This window comes from Amblyraja radiata, chromosome 22, assembly GCF_010909765.2.
Source record: "Amblyraja radiata isolate CabotCenter1 chromosome 22, sAmbRad1.1.pri, whole genome shotgun sequence".
NCBI classification, from domain to species: Eukaryota; Metazoa; Chordata; class Chondrichthyes; order Rajiformes; family Rajidae; genus Amblyraja; species Amblyraja radiata.
Genome location: NC_045977.1, coordinates 29,704,098 through 29,720,241, shown reverse-complemented (window position 1 = coordinate 29,720,241; position 16,144 = coordinate 29,704,098). Strand labels below are relative to the sequence as shown.

General features: G+C 41.6%; 1 protein-coding gene across 1 annotated transcript; it reads right to left on the bottom strand.

The window, feature by feature from the left end:
• Positions 1 to 4,127: 4,127 nt before the first annotated feature.
• On the bottom strand, positions 4,128 to 15,908 carry dctn5 (dynactin subunit 5). The gene is made up of 7 exons (XM_033040901.1): positions 15,838 to 15,908; positions 14,058 to 14,126; positions 12,038 to 12,156; positions 10,579 to 10,690; positions 9,495 to 9,597; positions 7,746 to 7,877; positions 4,128 to 4,682 (listed from the first exon to the last, which is right to left on the bottom strand). The coding sequence occupies exons 1-6, from the start codon at positions 15,883 to 15,885 to the stop codon at positions 7,780 to 7,782; spliced, it is 549 nt and encodes a 182-aa protein (XP_032896792.1). The 5' UTR covers positions 15,886 to 15,908; the 3' UTR covers positions 4,128 to 4,682; positions 7,746 to 7,779.
• Between the last annotated feature and the right edge of the window lie 236 nt (positions 15,909 to 16,144).

Here is a 16,144-nt window from a genome sequence, read left to right as displayed (position 1 = left end):
CGGACTATCCTTTATCAGACTTTGCTGGCTTTAATAAGACATTTTATTTATAGGGCGCCTTTCAGGACTCTCAACGACACCTTACAGTTAAAACAAGCATGAAAAATAAACAACATATGCAGCAACAATACACAATTCGGAGAGAGAGTAGCAGCAGCCAATCGTGCCAGCGTTCACTCTCACCTCCAGCAGCCTTGCACTATACACTGTGAATGGCTTGATTGTAATCACGTATTGTCTTTCTGCTGACTAGATAGCACGCAACAAAAGCTTTTCACTGTACGTCAATAATAAACTAAACTAAAGACCTCTGTTTTCTAGTCCCCCCCCTACAATCAGACTGAAACATTGCATGTCCATTCCCTCCACGGATGAGACCTGATCTGCTGAGCATTTTGATGTTTTATTCAAAGTTTCAACATTTGGGAATGGAGGGGGGTATGGATCATGTGCAGAAATAAATATGTTATTTAATGGCATCTTTCAGATTGCTATTATGAGATTCTAATATTTGCCAACACTTCAGCCTCTTGCAGAATTGACCCTGGTACAGATATATATACTGGCCACCTCAACAATATGCTCTCTTGAGGTTGATATTTTGCATAAGTGATCAAAAAAAGATATTAAATACCCGCTAAATTTTATTGCATTTGCACAAAGCTAATCCTGCTTTAACAGATATGACATAACAAAAGGCCATCCCACCTCTAAACTGTCTTCCCTTAGAGCATTTAAGAAGGAACTGCAGATGCTGAAAAATCGAAGGTAGACAAAAGTGCTGGAGAAACTCAGTGGGTGCAGCAGCATTTATGGAGCGAAGGAAATAGGCAACGTTCCGGGCCGAAACCCTTCTTCAATCTGAAGAAGGCTTTTGGCCTGAAACGTTGTCTATTTCCTTCGCTCCATAGATGCTGCTGCATCCGCTGAGTTTCTCCAGCACTTTTGTCTCCCTTAGAGCATTACAAGCAGGAGTAACAAACTGAAACCTCCACTGGGGGAAACTGGCAGGAGTAAATGCAATGCTGAGTGTGCAGCAGTGAATGCAAACTGTGCACCATAGCTGAGAGTTAGCATACTACCTGCAGACTTACTGTAATATCAATGGCAAGTAAGTTTAAATGTCATGTGTTGCTGCACCATTACAATAAATCATCTGTAAGCTTTCACTTGTTTTAACAAACCAGTTAAACTCCAAATGACAAATATAGTTGAAAACAAGTGTAATTTCAAAAGTAGGGACAGAGAGGTGGAAAAATTCAAGGTAAAGGTATAGTGTAGTGCAATCAAGTCACATTCAAATCATGTATGTTATAAAATATATTCAAGTTATGGTACAGTTGAATATCGCCCAAAGTATGTGATTAAGCCAAAAGTGTTCTGTGAGTAAAATTCCTAATTGCAGCCTCCCAATTTTTCTCAATGCACATCAGTCACAGGAGCCCTAAAACCACCAAGTACCAGAGATCCCAGGTTCATGAAATGTGTCCCACACAATAGATCTACTCAAAAACAGTTGGATCCATGTGCAGGTGCCCATGTTAGTGGTATCACTGAGCCTCAACTTTCTCAATGCCATTGCATATTACTAACCTCTTCTAGGGAATTAAAGTTTGATTGTTTATTGGGAGAGGCATTTTATTGCATACAAATGGCTATGTGAGTGAAGGACATATTCTATTTGGAAAGGACAGGGTGGAGGTTCAGGCCATGTTCTCTTAGCAGTCGGAATGTCTTATTTTCTTTTTTCAGGCCTGACTGAATTTCCAGTCTTTCTGCAGAACATGATTTAAAGAAAGCATGGAGTAGGATGATGATTTAAGACACCAGCAGAAATAAACAAGTTAATAATATTCTGATATTTTTCTACTGACTGCAATATAGATGCACAGTTGCAATTACTTACAAAATAATTGACATTTTAGTGCCCAAGTATTAGTGTTGGCTTAAAAACTTTAACAACCAGATTACACCAAAACTGGAAAGCTCAACTATGTTACAATTTTCCGGCTGAGGTGGAGGTCATTTATAAGCAAGCAGGTATCACTACACAAACCTTTCTGCTGCTTGTGCCAATTCAAGTTACATTACCAACTGAAAATGAGCCAACAAGTGTACCATTACTTTCCATGGAGATATTTTCAATGCAACTAATTGGAGGATGCCAAAGATGTTCACATTATTCTCTGCTGCTATATTAAACAACTGTTTCCTGTCATGGTGAAGGTTTATGAAAGTAGTTTTTGTAAAGTCCACAAATGAATTTGTCAGATTTAAAGGGAGACATATCAAAAATTATTTCAACTGCTACGTTTGTGGTGTCGCCAGCAGGAACTGGGCCCTTCAAAGGCATGGAAAAAATACAAACACAAACTTAAAGAGTTTTAAAATTATTGGATTTAGTTGTAATACTCATAACATTCATAACTGTAACTAAACTGGAATTCCTGCGAAGTCTAGTAACATTCTAATTTTTTTGGGTATTTTTTGGTTTTCATGTGTAAACAGCAAAAAGTTTGAGAGTATCTGGATAAGAATACCTGGGCATCATGGTGTTAGTTTGCTGTATATAAATCCAACATAAAAGCCACAGCCCAATAGAAGAAATGTGCCTATTTAATCTTCCATAGTTTTCAGTTGATTTTTGGCTTGTTTTTATTCATCCAAAATGCAACACATGCAATACAAAATGCAACACATTGTCATACAGCATAGAAACTGGCCATTCAGCTCAATTAGTTCATCCGACCCAGATGCCCATCTAAGCTAGTCCCTTTTGCCAAGGTTTGACCCATATGCCTCTAAACTTTTCCCATCCATGTTGTTTAGTTTAGAGATACAGCGAGTCCGCACCGACCAGCGATCGCCGCACATTAACGCTACCCTACACACGCTATGGACACGTTAAAATTATACCAAGCCAATTAACCTACAACTATGTTTTTGGAGTGTGGGAGGAATCCGACTTGTTCAAATGTCTTTCAAATGTTGTTAGTGTACCTGCCTCAACCACATCCTCCAGTGATTCCTTCCATATATGTACCATCCTCTGCGTGGAAAAGGTTGCTCTCAGGTTCCTATTAAATGTTGCCCCTCTCAGCTTAAATCAATGGCCTCTGATTCTTCATTCCCAAATTGCATTATTTGTATTAGAACTTGTATTAACTAGAAAGTCATGTATATCGATGTTACATGATGCATCAATTAGACAGCCAGCATCATTTTAAAATTCTTATTTAGAACACTTTAAATCTTATTTGATATAGACAAAATTACTGCCCGACAGTAGAGATTACATGTGTTATACTTGGTAAAAGTGAGTGTTAATGTAAGCATTAATAAATGTATGATAAATAATTTGGATGACGTGAAGAAAATTTGACTGGAAAGGCCACATGGACAGTGAATACAAAAATAAAACGACATTGCTGAACGGTGTATTATTTATAAACTTGTCTGAATGCATTTCAGTTATAGCATGTCAATTCCATGGAGGTTATGGTAGACATGTTCTGCCATAACACCGCCGCGCTGGTCAAGAAGGCACAGCAACGACTGTTCTTCCTGAGGACATTAAAAAAGACTGGTCTGACCCAACAGCTGCTGACAACGTTCTACCGCTGCACCACAGAGAGCATACTAACGTATGGCATCTCTGTGTGGTATCTCAGCTGCACGGAGGCGGAGAGGAGAGCTCTTCAGCGCGTCGTCAACAGAGCGCAGAGGATCATCGGGACAGAGCTACCAGCCTTGGAGGGCATCTACCACACGCGGTGCCTCAGGAAGGCCCTCAGCATCCATAAGGACTCATCACACCCCTGCCACGGTCTGTTTCAACTACTTCCCTCCGGCAGACGTTACAAGGCCTTCTACGCCCGAACCTCCAGACTCAGGAACAGTTTTATCCCAAGAGCTATAGTGGCTCTGAACCGGCCCTAATGAGTGCCCCCCCACCCACCCCCTTTGGACAGTCTCCCTCAGATGGTCACGTCAATCAATTCAGCTTGTTTATTTATGTATTGTATTTATTTACCTTTCTTGTACATCAGTGGAGCTGCACACTAAATCTCGTTGCACTGACGTGCAATGACAATAAAAGATATATTATTATTATTATTATTATTAGTTGCATGTATGTACAGGGGCAACCTGCAACCCCAGTTACTCATCCGGGATCATCATGGTTCTCAGGTGATATTTATGATCAGTCAGTCAAGAATTGTGCAAAGGTTGATAAGACTTTACACAAACAGTAAAGAAAAGTCAGCGTCATTCTTTTGAGAAATAACACAACTGCTTACACTGAGCCACAATGGAAAATCTTTCCTAATGGGGACAGGATTAATGCAACAAACCGAGTTAGAATACACAGGTAGCCTGATGACTTAACATCTCAGTCCCAAAATAATTTCATAAATAATTACAGCATATATCAAGCCCAATTTGTTTTTCTGGCACTGAGCAGAGCCAATAAAAATATTAAATTATGAAGTGAAGATCGCACACCATCGTCTTAAGTGTAGCTGTGGAGGAGCAGCCGGTCTTCACTGGGCCTAAAGAAACAGAACCATTTACGACACCAAGGTTTCCCTTTGCCAGAGTCACTTCATGACCTGGGAGTGCCCAGGCAGTGTTCAAACTTTGTCCAGCTATTCAATTCCAGGTCCCCAGTAAAGTAGATACTGCAACAAGAAAAAAGAGAATGGTAGACGAGATAGTAGGCGCTAATGAGTTTAAACTCTAAGCATGGAGTGGCAGACACTCGGGGGCAGAATTAGAATTACCCAAAGCGTTCAGCCCATCATGAGAAGGTAACTGTATATACATTATCCTTTTTAAACAAGATTGTCGTAGTATGGATTTAATGCAAATTAACAGCTGATGCTTAATAATGACATAGAAAACATTTGGGGTATACCTTTGCACAAGATCCTATGTGTTCCATCAAAAAAATCAGGAAATTAGTATGGGCAAGATTGCGAATTAAAAAAAATAATTGTGCACATCAGAGCATGTACAGGAAATCTTTCTAGCGCAAAGATGCACAATATGAAATTTTAGTCAATACTTCAATATTACCAGTTACACAATGAATTATTATGCACCCATCAATACAAGAACTAAGTGCTATAACCATTTTGAATAATGCAAGGTCAAAAAATCAGTTAATGGTGTGTTGTGTTTCCTAGTTATGGGAAGAACATTAGTCAGGGCATCGCATCAAGGCAATTGGAACATTCCCAATTTAATCTACAACCACTATCTCAGGATTAAATCTGGGTTTCAGCACTGCTAATATGTACCAATCCTGGAACCTTCCTGAGTAAATCAGGACAATGCTGCCAAACACCAACCTGATATGTGCTAACCTCTGGAATGGTGTGTTTGTCCCATCTTTAAATTAGACTGACCCATTGTTATCTCAGCTGTTTATCCATGTTGGTTTTGCATTCTTCAAGACATACATGTATTAACTCCAAAACAAAATCTTTGAGGTTATTTTGCAGAAATCAGAATTAGCAGACTTGTTGGAAATGCCACAGCATAGGCCCAGTGTAAATATGGCCTCAATGCTCAGAAAATTGGTCAGAGAGAAGCTGCAAGTTTGTTGATACTGGTAGTGAGTTTGATGGATTTTGCAAAGACACTGCTGGTAGTCTCTTTCTAGTACCTATGTGAATCTCCATGTAGGCCTCATATTGATGGGGTAGGGGTGGAGAGGAGAGAGCAGGGACCACTACAGTTGTTCCACAGATAATCAAAGGCTGTGCTGGCACAATAAATGTGATGATAAATTTCATCACTGAAGAGTGTCTTCACTGAGAGAAGTCTCCTGGGACATTGGGGATGGGGATGAGTCAGAGTACAGAAGAGAGATCGAGCAACTGTCCATATGGTGCCAGCGCAATAACCTGGCCCTGAACACCAGCAAAACCAAGGAACTGATTGTGGACTTTGGAAGGAGTAGGAGGGGGACCCACAGCCCCATTTATATCAACGGGTCGATGGTTGAAAGGGTCAAGAACTTCAAATTCCTGGGGGTGCACATTTCTGAAGATCTTTCCTGGTCCGAGAACACGAACGCAATTATCAAAAAAGCTCATCAGCGCCTCTACTTCCTGAGAAGATTACGGAGAGTCGGATTGTCAAGGAAGACTCTCTCTAACTTCTACAGGTGCACAGTCGAGAGCATGCTGACCGGTTGCATCGTGGCTTGGTTCGGAAATTTGAGCGCCCTGGAGAGGAAAAGATTACAAAAAGTAGTAAACACTGCCCAGTCCATCATCGGCTCTGACCTTCCTTCCATCGAGGGGATTTATCGCAGTCGCTGCCTCAAAAAGGCTGGCAGTATCATCAAAGACCCACACCATCCTGGCCACACACTGATCTCCCTGCTACCTTCAGGTAGAAGGTACAGGAGCCTGAAGACTGCAACAACCAGGTTCAGGAATAGCTACTTCCCCTCAGCCATCAGGTTATTAAACCTGGCTCGGACAAAACTCTGATTATTAGCAACCACTTTCTGTTATTTGCACTACCAGTTTATTTATTCATGTGTGTATATATTTATATCATGGTATATGGGCACATTTATCTGTTTTGTAGTAAATGCCTACTATTTTCTGTGTGCTTAAGCAAAGCAAGAATTTCATTGTCCTATACAGGGACACATGACAATAAACTCACTTGAACTTGAACTTGAACATTGGAAATTGCCACATTTTTCTGGATGTCAAAGTAGACTTCTATTATTAGATGGTGGTGTTGTACACCATGGTGGTGAGGGAATGTTTTGCAGATATTGACACAAGACTCATCCCCTTGTATGCTTCACTAGGAGTCAATGATAACTTGAACTTCAGCTCTGAGTGCACACAAATAAAATTGTCTGCTTACTGTAGGAAAGAACTGCAGATACTGGTTTAAATCAAAGATAAACACAAAATGCTGGAGTAACTCAGCCAGATAGGCTGCATCTCTGGAGAGAAGGAATGGGTGATGTTTCGTGTTGAGACCCTTCTTTCCTACTGTAGTTTGCTTGCAGTTGCGAACAGTTCCACTGCGCTGGGAAGACTGGGACTTTGTGAATTCTGTCGCAGGAAGAGATTTTCAGGTGAATGAAGGAAAAGATTTAAAGAACCCCCTTGGGGGGAAAAAACCGTAACATCCCCACCAACCCCTGAGAATCTCTGGCCCATGGCAAACAATAAAGGAACAGCACTGGATGGCAATGAGAATCCATAGTCCATGTGTTGAGTGCACATGGAAGCTTTGTGTAAATGATGGAACAGACTTACAAATCAACCAAATACAGTTCTACAGGAACGGGTGAAAGGTCACCATAGGTAAACAGAAATGCAGTGTTGAGTTTACAGTCAGATTAGCCGTGATCTTATTAAATGGCAAAGCAGGCTTAGGGGCCCTGTGGCTTAGGCCCATTCTGAACTTGTCTATTTGTACGAGGTGGAATCAAGACAAGCAAGTTAAGGCAAATGAAGGAAGATAGATTTACCAGAGACTAAATTGGGAATTTGAAAGTGAAAATCAGTTACATCTTAAATGTATTCCAGTCATAAAGGAGGATGGAGAGAAACAAGAAGGGCTTTACTGAACCCTGGGATTATATATTAAGCATTTATGGGCTTGCTGACACCCACCAGAGTTCTTGTTGTATGAATGCAGAGAGTTCCTCCCCCCCCCCCCCCCCCCCAACACACCCCCTAATTCACCCTGCCTTAACATACCTGTCTTCATGGTGCTGTAGAGAAAAGGCCCATCTCAAATCTGAGAAAGCGGCAGAAACTTCTGGTAGTAACTTTTTGTAACATCAATCATGAGCTCCTGTGTGCACTCTGGGAGTTCACCAGTAAAAAGACCTGTCAGAAAATCCAAAAACAAAAACTCAATGTCCCTTCACCTCCCCCATAAGGGATTACATTCCTTTCAGAGATAAAATGAAATAAAAAGTTAACCACCTCAGAAAATCCCAATACGAGTACAGATAGTTACAACATCGGAAACAGCTGTCAATTCACAATAAGCAATGTAATCAGGACCAGATAATTAAGCTGGGATGATGAATGATGCAGATCAGGTAGTCTGAAGGTGGATAAGTGAAAGGCCTGCATAGTGGATTTGGAGACGATGTTTCCACTAGTGGGAGAGTCTAGGACCAGTGGCCATAGCCTCAAAATAAAAGGATGTACCATTAGAAAAATGAGGAGGAATTTCTTTAGTCAAAGGGTGGTGAAACTGTGGAATTCATTGCCACACAAGACTGTGCAGACCAAGACAATGGATATTTTTAAGGCGGTGATTGACAGATTCTTGATTAGTACAGATGTCAGCAGTTATGGGGAGAAGGCAGGAGAATGGGTGACGAGGGAAAGATAGACCAGCCATGATTGAGTAGCGGAGTACACTTGATGGGCCAAATGACCCAATTCTGCTCCTATAATTTATGAACTTTTGAGCACTCCATATAATCTATAATGTTCACATGGCTGCGTTTTAGCACCATATCTAAAAGACTATCAGTCCAGCGCTCCCTCTGAACCACATTGTCAACACCAATCTAGATATTTTGCTCAAATACCCAACACATCGCCCCTGCCATGACTTTTAATGCAGAGCTGCAAAGGCCCAGTATAAAACCTTGAAAGGAAGAGACTTAAGTTAACCAGGGGAACTACATATTGTTTATACTCTTCAGTAACAAGAGAAGAAAAACCCAAGACCAAATGGAACCAGCAAGGTTTAGGTGACAGGCAACATGTAAATCACCACATCAATACAAAAGGTCTCCTGGCTCAGGGTGAATGCAGCAGCTTAAAGCTTTCACTCTCTTTCCCCATCCCTCTTCTTTGTTAACTTATTCGAAAATCAAGGATTGCATGTTGGACATCAGAAACAGAATGGACAGAGGCAATCCACCAATGGTATGCCCCAATATATACAGATCTCTTACACCGAGGGTTCCCAACCTGGGAGGTAAATTTTGCCTACCCAAGGGGTAAATTTGTTGATTCTGGGTTTGTACATATTTTTTCTCATTCATTGACTGTGTTTGGTTCTGGTATACCGGTCGGTATCTGTTCATCATTAGTTGTTCATAAATAAGTGAAATAACATTGTTATGTGCTATTAAAGTTGCCAGGGGAGAACGGGATGAAAAAGGTTGGGAACCCCTGTCTTACAGTCAAACTAAAGCACAAAGATTATGATTTTTTTTTGAAGATTCTGAAAACGGCTGATTCAGCTGTGAAAATCAGAACTTGCACAATCCAATGACTGTTGGGAGTTAGGAACTTCCTGCAACAGTACTTGCTTCTGTACCTGCCTCTCTCTTCAATGGAACAGTGGGAGTGCAACATGATTAAAACGGTGCAATCACACAACTTAGCTATAACTGTAGGAGCATGGTCGTCACCCTTCTCCCCTTTAACAAATTATAACATTGGCCTCTGGTGACTATGCTCAACTCTCACAATTACCTGGGCAGCCAGAGAAGACAGTGAAAGGAGGGACCACGGTTTCTGGAGGAAGGACAGTATTATCCAGAATCTTGCAGCAATCTTTCAGAACACACCTCCGACCCTATAAAGAGATAAACAGCAGAAAAATACACACCTGTTTTTCTACATGATGGCTAAAGTCACCTATGATTATTGTGTAGCTTTCTTATGAACCCCGATTATTTCTGAATTTGTACTGCAATGTAAGGAATTAAATACAAAAAGATTACATGTGCAACTGCACAAATGGAAGGACTCCAAAAAATCAACCCACACCAAAAAAAACAGAGCCAGAGTGCAATCTGATGAATCTTAAGACTTTGTATTGGGCCCACTAGTTTTCAGTATATATGATAGCAAGTTCATGGAGAAACTGACAGCCTGTCGTATGATTGGATATATTGCAAATGAACTTTAATGCTGAGAAATGCAATGGTTATTATTTGGTTATTATTATTTGAAAATTTCTAAAAGAGGTACAAGAGGATCTGGGGATGAATGTGCATAGGTCAATGAAAGGGCAAGTTAAACATATTTCAGTTACTTTCACTCCTGGTAAGAGGGCTGATACAGTGCCAAAAGAGGGCTCCAGTCAAGATGAAATAGTAAACTGAAGGCCAATCTGCCCAAGATGCAAACAATCACATGACAATACATAGAACATAGAAATTCTCCCTGCTGTGTTGGTCAATATTTGTTCTTCTAACCACTGCCAACTGTGCACTGGTGGAGAAGGGAATAAACATGAAGAAGTACCAATCAAGCAGATTACTACGAATCGGGATGAAATGGCCATTTATGGCACAGCTACTGGAACTGTACACAATACAACTTGCCAATCCCACAAATACCCATACCTTCATTCCCTACAATCCTCTAGAAACAGATAATCCTTGCCTCCAATTGCAACGCTTTCAGCCATCCCCAACACACTTTGCATTTCCAATTCTCAAAAGGTCACTGGACTCCCCATTGAAAGTTCCTGCCTCCTACTTTAAACTACATACAAAGAGTGTGCCTTGCAATTACACACTGCTCAGTGATTAAGAGGTGCTGTACTTACAATCACACAGTTCTTTCCTATGTGAACATAAGATCCAATCTGGGCAGCGTTTACCACACAGTCTTCCTCAATGAACACATGGTCACCAATGTGCAGTGGGAAAAAGGCAACTCTGCAATGCAAAGAAGTTACAATTCATTAACAGGTAAGTTAATACAAAATAAAGAAACACTTTCTTATACCTAATACCCTACAAACCATCGGACAATAGCTTGCCTCCTCCATCTTAATTAGCACCATCTTAATTAGCTGCAAACTATTTCAATCATCAGACCTTCTACCAGCCCTGGGTCCTTACAATGCTGAAAACAAGGCCCATTCCACCCACTGATGCTGTGAGGATGGTTATTCGAATTTGGCACCGGGGTGGAATCAGAGGAGAGAGAAATACCAAGTATAGAAGATAAGAGGTTCATGTGAAGGGGTATGCAGGAAACAAAGAGAAAAAGAGAGTTATGAATAGTTCAGGGTAATAATCTCCACAATGCATAAAGTAGGGGCACACAATGGAGTGTACCAACAAATAAAAGACAGAAAAGAAAAAGGTCTTCATCTGAATGTTTGCAGCATTTTTTTCCAAGATAGATCAATAGCAGCATTAATAGAAATAAATGGGCTTTTTTCTGGAAGCCATTAAGAGATGTGGTTGCATGGTGACCAAAGCAGGACAATTAGAAAGGACAGACAAAAAAAAAGGGTATAGCAACTCTCACAAATGATGAGAAGCTCAAGATGTACAATCAATTTGGATGGATAAGAAAGGCAAGTCACTGATGGAAGCGGTATATAAGCCTAATATAGCTTCACTCTAGGACAGAATAAAAATCCAGAAATAATGAGGAATTGTAATGCAAAAAAGGAATTTCACTATATCTAGGAACATGTGAGAATAAAGTGCCATTGAACCATAAAAAAATATTTACAATGATACAAGCTCAAATTTGACAAAAGTGGACTGGGAAACGGCATGAAAAGCTCAAACAGTAGATCATAAGGGTCTAATCTTATTGCTTTGGTCATTTATATGTCTTCCTCGTGCTCATTAATATAATTGCAAGGTAAATAATCACAATACATTAAACTGTATAGCACCTGTCTTTCTATAAACTCTGATGCTACACTGTTCTAACTAAATTATTTTGAATTGTACCACAAACCCTGCTCTGTTATTTGAACTATTAATAGTAAAAATAAAATTACATTATAGCAGACTACTCAAAATGTATGGAGGAGAGTACATCCAATCTTTGCCTGCTGCTAGTTTGCCAATGACCATCATTATAAAAGCCTGGGTTCATACTCATAGCTGATCATACCAGAATCTTTGCAAATATAATATACAACAGAAACTTTGAATAATAAAAGGCCATCTTCTGCAAAATTCGATTCAGAAATTTCTGGACGATGAGGGAAAAGATGGATAAAGTAAGCTCTGGATTGTACAATGCAACAGCCTCACCCTTTGCTGAATTTCTTAAAAGGTGGCCTTATGACACTTCGGCTCTTGATGACACAGTGTCGTCCAACTCTCACATTTGCCAGGTCTCCACGGATTATGCAATCATTCATCACAATGGTCTGTTTCAAAAATAAAAAAACACATTAAATTCACGATGTGTAACAGCCACAGAATAGTTTGTCATTTTTCTTAATGTAAATTTACAAATGAAACATATCCAGAACACGAGATATCCAGAGGACAGCAGCAACTAATACAAGGGATTCCTGGGTTCCTAGTTCTGGTTGGAGTGGCTGTAGCCACAGACTAGAGGGTCACACATCTGGTCATTAATAACCAGGGTACTGAATACGTGCGAAAAGCAGCCCGAGTTGCTGATGCACCACAAACCAATACCATCAAATGGAATGGGTGCATCGGTGGATGGGATGGGGTTGTAAGAAGCATAAACAGATGCGCTGAGATGCTGTCCATGTTAGAGAGCACGAAGATGAGGGCATAAAAAATACAAATGCTTTGAGGGATTATACTGCATGACCAAGAGAGGCCTTCAGGATAAAAAGCTAACAAGGAACATGGGTTTTACTTCTAAACCTATGATCTCTGATCATCACGACTTATTGCCGCTCTGTTAACACTCAGTGTAACACTGTTCACAAAATTAAACATAAGCATGTCAACCTGTTTTGATTTGTCTGCTTTAGTATAGTAAGATGATGCAAACAAATGCAACACTGAGCCACACAAACATAAATTAAAGACACAAGGAACTGCAGATGCTGGAATCTTGCGTGGAACACAAAGTGCTGGAGTAACTCAGTGGGTCAGGTATCATGTCTGGAGGATGTGGATAGGAAATATTTTGGGTTGGGACCATTCTTCAGACTGATTGTAGTAGTGGGGGAAAAGCTAAAGGAGTGGTGGGGGCAGGATAGAGCCTGATAAGAGATATGGAGATACAAGTGAGGAGGATTTCGATTTGTAGATGGGTGGACAAAGGTTAGAGATGAAAAGGAGATGGGTGGCAAAAGAGGACAAAAGTAGACAAGCAGACAAAAGAGTGTCAGGTAACAAGAGGAATGGAAAAGTAAGAGGACAAAAGCAGGAATTAGGATCGGCGACCAAAAGCTCAATCAAAGACATGCTTAAAGAACATTTACTAGCATGAGAAAAAGAGTTTTGGTCCCAGGCAGCTGATGGTACAACCACCAGTGGTTTCAGAATGAATGTTCAAGATACCAGAATGGTGGAGAGTGCAGATTAAAATGACAAGGGATCTTTGGCAGTTACAGGAGTGGATCGAATCATGAAATAATTTGATTTAAATATAAAAGTTTGGATTATAAAATAGTCTGGATATTACAGTATTTGCTGGAGTTTAGAAGAATGAGGGGGGGGACCTCATTGAAACGTACAGAATAGTGAAAGGCTTGGAGAGAGTGGATGTGAAGAGGATGTTTGCACTAGTGGGAGCGTCTAGGACTAGAGGTCATAGCCTCACAATTAAAGGACGGTCTTTTAGGAAGTAGATGGGGAGGAATTTCTTTAGTCAGAGGGTGGTGAATCTGTGGAATTATTTGCCACAGAAGGCTGTGGAGGCAAGGTCAGTGGATATATTTCTTCTTCTTCTTCTTGCGTATGGAGTGCACAGCCTAAAGTTGTAGGACAACTTGTTCTATTTGATCTTATTTGCTATCCACGCCAGGTAGATTGCATTAGTCAAAACAGGGCAGACCACAGTGGATATATTTAAGGCAGAGATAGATAGATTCTTGATTAAAACGGGTGTCAGAGGTTATGGGGTGAAGGCAGGAGAATGGAGTTAGGAGGGAGAGATAGATCAGCCATGATTGAATGGCAAAGTAGACTTGATGGGCCCAATTCTACTCCTATCACATGAATATAGGTCAGAAAACCGATGTGAATTGGACAGAAACGTCAGGACACAGACAACAGAATTGTGAATGTGGCCCAAATACTGCATTCAATTATGCGTTTCTGCTACATCTATTCCATTTACCTTTCCATTTAGTACTATGTTCTGGCTCCCACACAGCACAGATTGCCTGCTCACCTTGTTACCAGAGGCCTGCAGATAAAACACATAATAGTTAGGGACTTTACCAAGCATACATCTCCAAGTATGGTCTGGAACTCAGAAATCTTATGACATATGATGAAAGAATGGGTCGACTGGGCTTGTATTCACTGGAATTTAGAAGGATGAGAGGGTATCTTATAGAAACATATACAATTCTTATAGGATTGGACAGGTTAGATGCTGGAAAAAATGTGCCTGATGTTGGGGGAGTCCAGAGCCAGGGGTCACAGTTTAAGAATAAAGGGTAGGCCATTTAGAACTGAGATGAAGAAACATTTTTTCACCCAGAGTTGTGAATCTGTGGAATTCTCTGCCACATAATGCAGTGGAGGCCGATTCACTGCATGTTTTCAAGAGTTAGATTTAGCTCATAGGGCTAAAGGAAGCAGGGGGAATGGGGGGAAAAGCAGGAATGGGGTACTGATTTCAGATGATCAGCCATGATTCTATTGAATGGCATTGCTGGGTCGAATGGCCTACGCACCTATGTTTCTAACCCCAATTTGAGAGGAGGGGAAAGCAGCAGTTGCAATCACAACCAATCATGCATCCTCATAATCTCGTCAAAGGAACACCCACCAATTTCAGGAACCCCGCACAGGATGCAACCCTCACAGACCCAACCAAAGATCTTATAGGATCTTTGGACCCAATCACCTAAACTCCCCCACTCAACTCACACTGTATGGATGTAGAGCCCTGCACCTACAGCAAAACAATGCCCCCTCAAGTCACCCCGGACACAACTGTGCCCAATCCACAACCCACTATCCCACCAATGAGACCAGCCCCACCTCCGCTCCATCCACATCCCACAGTGATAAGCCCCCCTCAACACTAACAGGTCTCACCCAATTCCCCACTGACAGGATTCATCATTCCCCACTGATGGGATACATCTCCTCATTGCACAATAATGGGATTCTTCCCCCGTCCTACAATAATGGGATTCGTCCGCCCATCCTACAATAATAGGATTTCTTCCCAAACCCTACAATAATTGGATTGTCCTTCTCTTCCATCCTACTCTAGCATCCCCCACCCTTCTCTGACGTCCCTTCCCACCTCCTCTCTCTCTCCCCCACTGACGGGACTCACTCCCATCCCAATCCTTCAATGACGAGACTTACAAAATTCTTAAGGGGTTGGACAGGCTAGATGCAGGAAGATTGCTCCCGATGTTGGGGAAGTCCAGGACAAGGGGTCACAGCTTAAGGATAAGGGGGAAATCCTTTAAAACCGAGATGAGAAGAACTTTTTTCACACAGAGAGTGGTGAATCTCTGGAACTCCCTGCCACAGAGGGTAGTTGAGGCCAGTTCATTGGCTATATTTAAGAGGGAGTTAGATGTGGCCCTTGTGGCTAAGGGGATCAGAGGGTATGGAGAGAAGGCAGGTACAGGATACTGAGTTGGATGATCAGCCATGATCATATTGAATGGCGGTGCAGGCTCGAAGGGCCGAATGGCCTACTCCTGCACCTAATTTCTATGTTTCTATGTTTCTATCTCCATCCCCATGGCCATGACCATCCCCATGACCATCCCCATGACCATCACCATGACCATCACCATCACCATCCCCAAACCCTCCACCGACGGGTCTACCATCCGAGCCCGGAGCCCGGAGCCCTGATTTCCGCTCTCGATCATCCTGCGTCCGAAGAAGAATAAACACGATCCCCGCACTGACTCGCTCACCGTCTCGATGTACTCCGCCTTGTTGTAGAGGATCTCGCACAGCTCCATGACAGCCTCCTCCCTCCCTCCCTCCCTCCCTCCCGCCGGAAGCAGCCAGCACTTCCGGGGCAAGGAAATCCCACACCAAAATAATTCATCTCTTCAAATTCCTTTCAAACATGTTGATGTAAATCAATTAAAGTGACAACGTTGGAAGAATTAATTTGATTCCAAGGTGAGGGAGTGTCCATGATTGAAGCGCCAGGGCACCAATGACGGTGCCGATCTCCCTGTCCCGTCCTCCGATTGGCTGATGGTGGTGTGGGCG